At 51.7% G+C, this 10,934-nt stretch overlaps 1 protein-coding gene across 1 annotated transcript; it reads right to left on the minus strand.

Annotated features, from left to right (window-relative positions):
* Nucleotides 1–733: 733 nt before the first annotated feature.
* On the minus strand, nt 734–8,713 carry LOC149911874 (uncharacterized). Its single transcript, XM_090133185.1, has 5 exons — nt 8,669–8,713; nt 4,657–4,890; nt 3,498–3,578; nt 3,187–3,313; nt 734–2,625 (listed from the first exon to the last, which is right to left on the minus strand). Exons 1-5 carry the CDS (start codon nt 8,711–8,713, stop codon nt 2,216–2,218), a joined length of 897 nt encoding a protein of 298 aa, XP_089989311.1. The 3' UTR covers nt 734–2,215.
* Between the last annotated feature and the right edge of the window lie 2,221 nt (nt 8,714–10,934).

Here is a 10,934-nt window from a genome sequence, read left to right on the forward strand (position 1 = left end):
ATGCCTACATGAAAAACAAGTAACAAATAACAGCCTTGCACATGGGCACCCGGGGGGCTGGTTGTTCCCTCTTAATGCAACTAAACATGACGTGTGACAAACCATGAGGGGAAATCCACCATTAAGATGATTTGTTCAGGATAAAATAATGGAAAAACAGCTTCATTGTCTCACCAAAATCAACTCCAATTCCTGCAAGCTGCATTCCAAGCACAGAAGCTTTATCTGAGCCCAGCAAATGAGAAGGCCCTGCTGCAGGAGATGCCAGACACACCTTCCCAAGGACAAAGCAAAAACCTTCAAGCTCAAAAGGGATCACTTGCAAGGCAGGCACGCACTGGAGAGCACTCTGATATCTCTGTGCTCTGGGGATGAGCAGCTTGTGCACCGCGTGGGTTTGCATTGCCTTCTGCTCCCACCACCTCCAGAAACTTGGGATGGTGCACTGAGGAAGAACAAGCTCAGCTTTTTGGAGTTTTATTGCAGACAAACAAGGCTTGGCGTCACACAGCTGCTCTGACCAGCTGATTAAAGCATTCGAGAAGAGCAGCAGAACCAATGTGCAGCACGGTTAGGAAGGATGATGGGGCTGTGTGAAAGAAATGCCTCCCCAAAAGCAAGCACTGGGCTGGAGGAGGCACCAAAACCAAATCCTGCTTGCACCTTTCCCTCTCTTCATTCCACGTGCTGACATTTGTTTTCAGAACAAAAACAAGACTACAGTGAAGAAAGCTTCAGAACAACTCAGCTACTTTATTCACCCCCTTCCCTTTCCACTACAAATGGTTCTCAGAAAACCTCCAAGAATCACATTACTGCTCTCCTGACCCTTCTCCCAGATTCATCAGAGCACTCACAGATCACTGAGAGCAACACATGCACAGACACACAGAACATCCCTACACTGCCGCTTCTCCTTAGGAAATGGCATCAAAAAGCTGCTGGCAGGAAGAGCAGAAGAGGAAAGCGGGCATGGTGAGAGAACTGCTTAGGGCAGCAAGGAAAGGCCATCTGAAGCTCCTGGCTTAAGTCCCTTCTGCAGAGGGTGCCAGTGGTGCACCAGAAACACCACCTGCAGGGCCAGCGAGGAGCTCTGCCCTCTGCACAAGGCCCTTCTCACACTCAAGGCAGTTCTAAGGCTTCCAGCCACGTGAACTCACTGGTGCAGGCACGGATTGGACTTCACCCAAGTGCAGACACTCCGGAACCTCAGCAGGTTCCAGCTGTGGCCAAAGCTCTTCTTGCAGGCTGCACATTTGTAGGGTTCCTCACGTGGATACACTGGTGTGCTCCCAGTTGAGCTCCCAGCTCTGGACAGACCTCTTCCTGCAGTCAAGGCACTCACAGGGACTCCCCTGGTTGCTTCTCTGGGGACTACTGACGGTAGAGGTCCAGACGAAGCTCTTCCCAAACACCCTGCAGACAGGATTTCTTCCTTCCTGGTGACATATCGGCCAGCTGAGGTCTCCTTTGGGTCCTCACCTGCTGCCCCACAGCAGAGGAGTTTCTACAGGGAAGGTAAGAGGTGACTCTCCTTGCACACAGCCCTGGCAGAAATGTGCCACCTGGCAGAGGATTTCCTGTGGCTGTGACACATCCCACCCTGGACTCTGCTTTGTATGACCACTCAGCAAAGCAACTGCAGCTGGAGGAGAGCAATATGCATACTTCTCATGCAAAGAAGGAAAAGAGGATTCAGTTTGGCCACAGAGCTCTTCCTCGACTCAAGGGATTTGTAAGGTCCATCACCACACAAAGCCATAGTTGGTCACCAAGCTGGGGCTCTGGCTGAAGCTCTTCCCACGTTCATGTGTCTGCAGGCTCTGTACCTTGTGTGGCTGTGCTGGTAGGTAACGAGACTGCAACTGCTTTTGAAGGTTCCCAGCGTCTTGAGATGCTTCTACAGCCTGCGTGCGCTGTGGATGTGCTGGTGGATGTTGAGACTAGACCTGCGTTTATAGCTCTTCCCACGCTCAGGACACTGAAAAGGTCTCTCCCCTGTGTGGATGCGCTGGTGTTGCTTCAATTCAGAACTGCTTTTGAAGCTCTTCCCACACTCAGGACACTTGTAGGGTCTCTCTCCTGTGTGGATGCGTTGGTGGGAGGTGAGGTGGGATCTCCTTTTGAAGCTCTTCCCACAGTCAGAGCACTTGTATGGACTCTTTGTTGAGCGTATGCACTGGTGGTTAATGATGCTGGATATGCTCCTCTTGACCTATGTTGAAGTCCAGTGGGATGCTTCCTGTCTTTCGCAGACACTTTCCCTGTGACTTCTTGATGTGCTCACCCTGACCTTGCTCCAGGCCTCCTTGGACATCCCTTCTGATTTCTTCCACACAGGCACTACTGCATCGCCTTTCAGCCACACCACTTTCCTGCTGATCCTCCAATATATCTGTAATCCCAATTCCTGCTGGATGAAAGAGGAAATCCAGAAATAGCACACAGTGCCCAAAATAAAACACAGAGATGGCTCTTCCTGCCCCAAACCTCTTCCCTCCACCACCTCACCTGGGCTGAGGTCTCCTGGCACGGCCTCAGGGCTACGCACATCTGGGATCCAGGGCTCTTCTCCTCCTTCAAGCAGGGAGATCACCACGGGTCTGGGGGCTGCAAGTGGAGCTTCTACGAGAGAAACAGGGGAGATGAGAACATTTCCATCCTTCTGGCACAGTGCCTGTTCAACAGCTCCACTCTCTGTCCCTCCCCAGGGAGAAACCACACTTTGGGCCTGAATGATACTGGCCCACAGCTTCCTTTCGAGCAAAGAATGCTTTCACAACTCTGAAAATTATGAATGAACACCTTGTTTCTTTTCTGAGAATATATCAATGAAGAAGGCATCAAAATGTCTATGGCAACTGAATGCAAAATCCTACATGGTAAAGGAGTAACCAGGGAGTCGTGTGTGAGCCGGAGCTGGTGGTACCGTGCAGCGCACCGACAGAAGGGCTGGTTTTCTCCCTCCTGGATGATGCCCGCATGCCAGCACCGACCCTGGGGCATTTATGAGTCTGCCGTGCATACTAACCCCTCCTGAAACTCACGCTTCTCAGTGTTTCCTTTGTTGCTGTCGTCGTTATCAATATGTAACTGCACAGCTATTATTCTAGGCCCGGCCTGCAAAGGCTCACTCTGCACAGCCAAAGGTGCCCTAACGAGGAGGAAAGGCAGCAAAGCCCTCACCCAGCGAGGCCACGCACTGGTACGTCTCCAGCATCACGTCCCGGTAGAGCGCTCGCTGCGCAGGGTCCAGCAGCGCCCACTCCTCCCTGCTGAAATACACGGCCACCTGCGCAAAGCTCACGGGCTCCTGCAAGCAAAGAGGCTCCTTGCTGGGAACAGCCCAGGGAAGCAGCTCGCACAGGACACAAACTCCCGTCCCAGCCGCTTCTCTGGCCCCAGCACACACGTGCTGCATGAGGGCACCTCCCTCTCCCCCGGCATTCGCATCCCTCGCCCCTCGCCCTCTCCTGCCTGCTGCCCCCAGCCCCTACCTGACACGGATGTGCTGCGGCCATCTGCTGCTCTCCTGCAGGTGAGATGATCACGGCCGGAAGGAAAAGTCGAACTGGAGCCTGCAGGGACAAGAGAAATGGCAGGGGAGCTGTGACAGAACGCAGCAGTCCCTGCCCCAGCCCAGCCCTCCACAGCCCATCTGCAGGACACTGCCTGGGGGATGGCACAGCAGGCCTTGCACAGGAACACAAGCAGCAACAGCACGGGCAGCACTCTAGCTACAGCTGATTACAAATCACACAGCTGACTCAAACTGGGGGGCAGAAAGCACTGACACCCGGTTCAACAGCTGAGGGTACATGAACTGTATGCCTAAAGGCAATGCAGAGCAATGAGTCAGTCATCTTACCCCTAAACAGGGAGCAGCCCAAGCGCCCCTTGAGCCCTCCTGCACAGCATTGGGTGCACAACAGGAGCTCCCCACAATCAGGGATGTCTCTTGAGGTCACACCTGTACAGAGATCCCTCTCAGCTTGATGTCAAGACTCCTTGCTGACACAGACCTTCTTTAAGAGACCCAACATTAGTTTGGAGCTTCCTGAGCTTCTAAGGGGTTGTGTTACAATGAATATCTGAAGGTAATCATAGAATTATACAAGGGCCTGGGTGGAAAAGGACCACAGTGACCACCTAGATTCAACCCCCTGCTGTGTGCAGGGTTGCCATCCATCAAACTGTGCTGCCCTGAGCCACATCCAGCGTGGCCACGAATGCATCGAGGGATGGGGCATCCACAACCTCCCTGGGCAACCTCTTCCCGTGTGTCACCACCCTCTGGGTGAAAAACTTCCTGCTAATATCCAACCTGAATCTCCCCTGTCTCAACTTAAAACTATTCCCTCTTGTCCCGTCACTATCCACCCGTGTAAGCAGTCGATCTTCCTCCAGTTTATGCGTTTCCCTCAAGTCCTGGAAGGCCACAATGAGGTCTCCCCGGAGCCTTCTCTTCTCCAAGCTGAACGAGCCCCGCTCCCTCCTTGCACCAAGAATGCCTCGGCGGCTGCATTTCCCTCCTCCCCCCCCCCAGGGGGCGCTGCTCCCCACTCAGCTCAGCACGCACCCGGCGCTCGCTTCCAGGGCCCGTTCTCAGCACCGGGTGCCCTTTGCACGAGGCAGCCCGGGCTGCGCTTTGCTGACCTGCTGCTCGGGCGGTTCTCCACGCGTGCTCCAGTCAGCCCGCAGGCTGTCAGCTTTCCAGCGTCTATCACACGGCCCAGTGCCGGAGCTGGCGCCGATGCTGGACGTGCTCAGGGCCCGCAGCTGAGCGCTAAAGGCATCTGCGGCTGCCCGGTCAGCCCGAACAAAAGCCTCGGGAAGGGTTTGCACGACTGCTGCAGCCCTCCCCAGTCCCTGCCTCGAAACGGCGTTCACCTGGAAGAGAAAACTGCCTGCAGCTCCTCTGCACGAGCCACGAGGGGCACCTGCCTCGGGTGCGGAGCAGGCTGCTCCCACCTCTGGCGCAGGCAACCGGGCTCCTGGGAGTCGCTCCTGGGAGAGCAGGGGATGCCGAGTGCCCGCAGCCCGGAGCTGGCCGCAGGACGGCCTTGCTGCACCTCCTGCCGCCGCGGTGCTGCCCGGATGGCTTCCAGCCAGGCTCTGGCCGCTTCGGCACAGCCTCAGGTGCCGGGCAGCAATTCCCACAGCGAGCACGCCCCGAGCCGGCTGCCAGGCCTTGGCAGTTTTGCAGCTCGTTCTCATGGCACGTCTGCACCCGGGGGAGGGAGGGGGGATGGGGGCTGTGTGTTGTTACGCTAATGAAGCGTCGCTTTCTGCTGGGTCCCTTGCTGCCTTTGCTGGGGCCATTCGCACATCCTTGCGGTCGCACATCCCTACGTTGCTGTCCTGGCGCTCCTTTAACTCCTCTCACCCGTGAGCAGGTCCCAGAAGAGGCAATCTCCGGCTGCCCTGCTCTCGAGGGCAGCATCTCCCTGCAGCTGGCTCACTTCCTCGCTGAGCGCTGCCCATGGCACTCATGGCACGTTTCTCCTCACTGAGCGAGTGACTTCTATTGCTAACAACTTCCTATCCTGCTTTCTCAATTCGGTCTTCTCTGCAAGGCATGAGCATGGTTAAGCTCTCTGCTGTACGAGGGCCGGCTATGCTAAAAACTCTGGAGACCCACACATGCACTGTGGGGCAGAGAAAGAGCCCTGGTGCGGACCAGGTGCGTTACAGGTACAGGGACCCATATGTCTTAAGGAGATATCCTATGTGGGGGTGAAGGAGCTGAGTAAGGAAAGGACAAGATAAGGATTAACTCTTGTTTAGGAATGTAGATAAGCAGGATGTGTGGTCAGATAAGAAAAGGGCGTCTGGAAACTCTGTTGACACAAAGAATGGATCAGGATCGGATTATTTCTGTCAGAGACAATGTGTCTTCTCCCATGCAAAGGAGACCCCCACTGCTCATGGCAGGACTGTATGTCGATAAGTCAGGAATGTAATGAATACGCACGTGAATTCCACTGATTGTGTATTCGTTCAGCCTGTATCTGTACCAAGCTTCTTCCTTACGGGGTGCAAGTTTGGAGGAGCTATCCCCCTTGCACCCAGCTTGGTGCCAAATGCTGAATAAAACATACCTGCTTTATAACCTAACTCTGGGTTATAGAGTTTGATTCCGCGAGTCAGAGCGAGTGTGCTCCCCCTGAGGGTGGATCCACAGCTGTAGGCTGGGTGATGGTGATCAGTGTGGCAGCACAACCCTCGGGTTCAGGGTCCCACTTGGGGAGGTATCTCAGAATTCCGAGCACCTCACAGTGAAATCTTGCAAGGCACCCTGAGAGTGACGCTATAATGCGCTCAGGAATGTAAGCTTTGTAATACTTTGGAAAAATATCACAACAATAGATGTATTCAGGGGCATTTGCAGTTAGCTGCCAGGAAGGGGCCTGGTTGGACCATGTAACGTGTAAATGTTCAAATTGGTTTTTCATTGTCGTTATCTTTGTGATTGTTAAGTGTTTCTGTTATAGAATTATTGCTTGTGGAATTCCATTTACAACACAAGTGCTCTTGTTGCTGGGGAACATTGGTTATAGTCTTGCCCAGGGAATTTGGTGTTCCCATGCCCTGGGGAAGTAGGCAGACTCCATTACCCAGCAGTGGAGACTTCATAAGTGGCGCTTTGAATGCTAAATATTGGATCGGAGGTGTGAGTGGTGTGAATGTGGGAATTGAGTTTAATTGGATATTTGTTTAACCCTGTATTTGTTGTCAGAGGCTTGAACTGTAGTAGTGTGCAGGAATTACAGTGGAATAGAGGAAATTGGCATTTCGGTTGGCGTTGTGGGCTGGGGTTTAAAGAGGAGTATGTATTTGGTCACACTAACGTACAGCTATAAGGTCTGGGCTTTAGGAACAATAAAGACTCAGTGAAGTTTAGTATGGAGGAGCACGGGGAAAGGAAGTTCCCAGGCAAATTCCACTTGAGGTATTGCTGGAGATCCTGGGGTCGTCGTGAGCAAGAAAACTTTAATTAAAAAATGTAATCAGTGGTGGTTGGAAGGTGATGAGCACTTAGCAGTGAATATTGTTTTTGCGAAGGCAGGAGATGAGACGCTGGAAGTGAATAGCCTTCATCTGCAGAGACCTGGGAAACTTGATATCCCAGTGTTAGCACGGGAAGCCTTAGGAGGGGAGGAGCTGAGAGCAGGGCTCTAGGACCCAGAGATCTAGAACAACTGGAAGCTGAAATCAAGTTGAAAGGAGAATCGGAATTTAAGGTCAAAGAAGAACTGTTAATAGCAGTGCTTATTTAGCACTGATCACTACCCCTGCTGGGACAAGGATCCCAGACAAAGGAAGTGATCAAGTCTGTCCTGGGGTGTGGGTAATAGAAACCCCAGGAAGAGCTAAGAATGCAGCAGCAATAGCAATCAGAATAAAGAAGGAAGCTCAGTCTGTTTGGATTAAACTGTACCCCCTCGAATTCGGAGACAGGAAAAGAATCCGGCCGGTAATTGACAGTTTTCGGAGACAGGGTTGTTATTGGAGTGTGAGTACAGGATTTAAGGGCCATCAATAGAATAGTGTAGGATTTATACCCATTGGTAGCATACCCATACATGCTGCTTACAAAATTATCAGGGGAATTGGCATGGTTTACCGTTCTCCACCTAGAAGATGCCATCTTTTGTCTACCGTTGAGTCCAGAGAATCAGCTCATGTTTACCTTTGAGTGGGAGGATCCTGATTTAGGAAGAACAACACAACCCAACATAACTTACATGAACAGCGCTTTTCCATGTGTTAAAAAAAAAAAAAAAAAAGTCCCACTCTTTTCAGGAACCACTTGCCAAAGAGTGGAGCAATAGGTACGGACCCAGGACAAGGAGCCCTGTTACAGTACATGGATGACCTTCTGATAGCTACCAATACAAACGAGGTATGCACAGCAAGGACAATTAGTCTGCTAAACTTTCTCAGACTTAATGACTACTGAGTTTCTCCACAGAAAGCCCAGATGGCACGGCCACAAGTAACCTATTTGGGTTACGAAGTTGCTGCTGGATCCCAAACCCTGGAGAACAACGAGGAAGGAAGCAATTTGCCAGACTGTGGAACCTCAAACAGCAAAGGAGCTCCAGACTTTCCTAGGGATGACAAGGTGGTGTTGCATATGGATATACAACTATGGAATACTGGTAAAAACTCTCTATGCCCTTTTAAAATCCTATCCAAAGGTCATCATACAAGTTGAGGAAGGCAAAGCAGATGAAGGCTGTGGCAATTAGACACAGACTCTGTTGTTAGTGCAGAACAAAAACTTTTATTGTGTACAGTGAACTTGAAGAATATGCCCTTGGTCAAGTGTCTTATGAATTGTGACCCTCCTGCTGCATGCGGCAGTGCTGGATCTTCCATCCTGCCCTGAAGGAGGTGGCACTAGAGCTGGGCTCGTCCCTCTTGTGCCATCCCAAGTCTCACTCTCCCTGACGAGGAAGGAGCATCAGGGCCCCCATCTCGGTGCAGTACTCCGTCAGCAGCCACTCAGCAGTGTGCTGCTCTCCACGCCCTGCTGCCAGCCTGCTGTGGAACCGTTCCTGAGTGAGATGCAGCTCGACCTTCTGCGCAGGTCGTCTTCCCCATCTGTTCCTGGCTGGGGCAACGTAAAGCACTTCCACGTAGAAGTGATGGACTCTCCCACCATTTGGCAGTCCACCATCTGCTCCTTTGTCACACGTGAACCCATGGTTCTTTGCCTCTCACCTCCGTCAGCCCCCTCAGGTTTGCCACTGGTCAACTTGATCTTGATAGCATCTGCTCGCTCCCATGCCAGGTGTACAAGCCAGATGTCGCGTGATCACGTCCAGAGGTTCTGTCTGGCACAAACAGTTACAATCTTTTGTTTTTTCCCCCTATGTCTGCTGAACTTGTCTATATCTCCAAAGGTCTTTTGCGAATCAGAGCAAGAATATCTTTATTTCCTTCTGGTTCAGAGGAGATTAAAGGAAACAAAATACAGGACCTGGATAAACTAATCGAGGGGCTTGGAGAGTATTCAGAAACAGAGGACACAGAGGTGCAGGCTTCAAAACAAGATAATAGCTCCCGCCTCCCTGTTATGGGCCATAATCATGGCTGAGCTCAGGAAAACTCACTGGGGAACCGAGGCCCTGTATGAATAGTTGAGCCAACAGATCGTGGCTTGGAATTTATCCACCGCCTCTAAGCAGGTAACACAGCAATGTGAGATTTGGTTACAGGATAATCCTAGAACAGGCCCCAGGGTGCCATGGGACAAATAGGGAAGGGACGTTATCCTGGGCAACAATGGTGAATTGATTTCTCTGAATTCCCAAGAAAATATATATAGGTGTACGCTGGTATTAACAGACACCTTTTCGGGCTGGCCAGAGGCTTTTCCCTTGCAGGACCAACAAGGTGCAGGGAGTAACTAAAATATTGTTACAAGATATAATTCCAAGATTTGGGGTTCCAGAACATCATATATAGCGATCAAGGTGAAGGAGTAAACATCGTGAGTTAAGAAGACATCTCAACTGCAGTGGACTATTAAGAAGACCAGACCATTGAAGCTAAGGATTAAGAGACAATATGTTTAGAATGTGTTTTATACGTTGCACGTGTTATATAAGACTTGCTTCAGCCTGGCATGAAAATACCTATTTAAACATCACTAAAGGAATAGCAGTTAGCCTAAAGCTCCCTGATTGTTGGATACGTACAGCCTTACCAAGAGATGGAGGAATGGAAATCCCTCAGTGTGGGATTCTCTCCACCAATTGGACACTATGGGGTGCAGCAGGAAGTAGGCCTAGGTGTGCAAATAAAATGGCAACAATAGGAAAAAGGACCTAAATTCAATGTACAGCTATAGACAGGCCTCAATGTAAGACCCTTCCTGAGAACTAGAAAGGACATTATGCAGGAGGAGACTTAGTGCTTCAGTGGAACGGCTCCTCCTCCAGGGATACAGAGAACTTCTTGGAAAAGAGTGAAGCGGGGAATGACCCCCTTATAGATAGGCCCTCTGGCTTCCACAGCTTTATTGGATGGTTTATTTCTAGTGAAGTGAATTAGTGTCAGAAGAGGATGCATTGACCCCCTCTGCGTTACGGATAACGGCCCTTTGAATGTGTTACAAAACCATTTCTTTTTGGAAAGCTCTGACGTGAGCGGAGGAAGTACTTTTGGCCATGTGTACAACTGGGTTATCAGCGCAAAGGAAAGAGATGCGGCTGTGATCACAGCAAAGTTCAGAGGAACATCCCCTGCAGAAAGATGCGTAGAGTTTAAACACTGCCAAGTGAAATTTGCAGGCCATGTTTGCCCCACAGAAAATGAAGCAGAACAGGAAGCAGTCTTTCCTGGACACAAACCCCCGGTTACCCCGAGGGCGGTTCCTTCTGGGTGACCTTGAAGTCTGTAGATCTACAGCAGCAAACAGCAGCGCCGGCCCTCGTACAGCAGAGAGCTTAACCATGCTCATGCCGTGCAGAGAGGACTGAACTGAGAAAGCAGGATAGGAAGTCGTTAGAAACAGACGTCACTTGCTCAGTGAGGAGAAACGTGCCATGAGTGCCATGGGCAGCGCTCAGCGAGGAAGTGAGCCAGCTGCAGGGAGATGCTGCCCTCGAGAGCAGGGCAGCCGGAGATTGCCTCTTCTGGGACCTGCTCACGGGTGAGAGGAGTTAAAGGAGCGCCAGGACAGCAACGTGGGGATGTGCGACCGCAAGGATGTGCGAATGGCCCCAGCAAAGGCAGCAAGGGACCCAGCAGAAAGCGACGCTTCATTAGCGTAACAACACACAGCCCCCATCCCCCCTCCCTCCCCCGGGTGCAGACGTGCCACGAGAACGAGCTGCGAAACTGCCAAGGCCTGGCAGCCGGCTTGGGGCGTGCTCGCTGTGGGAATTGCTGCCCGGCACCTGAGGCTGCGCCGAAGCGGC

The sequence above is a fragment of the Phasianus colchicus genome, unplaced genomic scaffold (assembly GCF_987193195.1).
Source record: "Phasianus colchicus unplaced genomic scaffold, bPhaCol1.hap1.1 HAP1_SCAFFOLD_54, whole genome shotgun sequence".
In the NCBI taxonomy this organism is placed as follows: Eukaryota; Metazoa; Chordata; class Aves; order Galliformes; family Phasianidae; genus Phasianus; species Phasianus colchicus.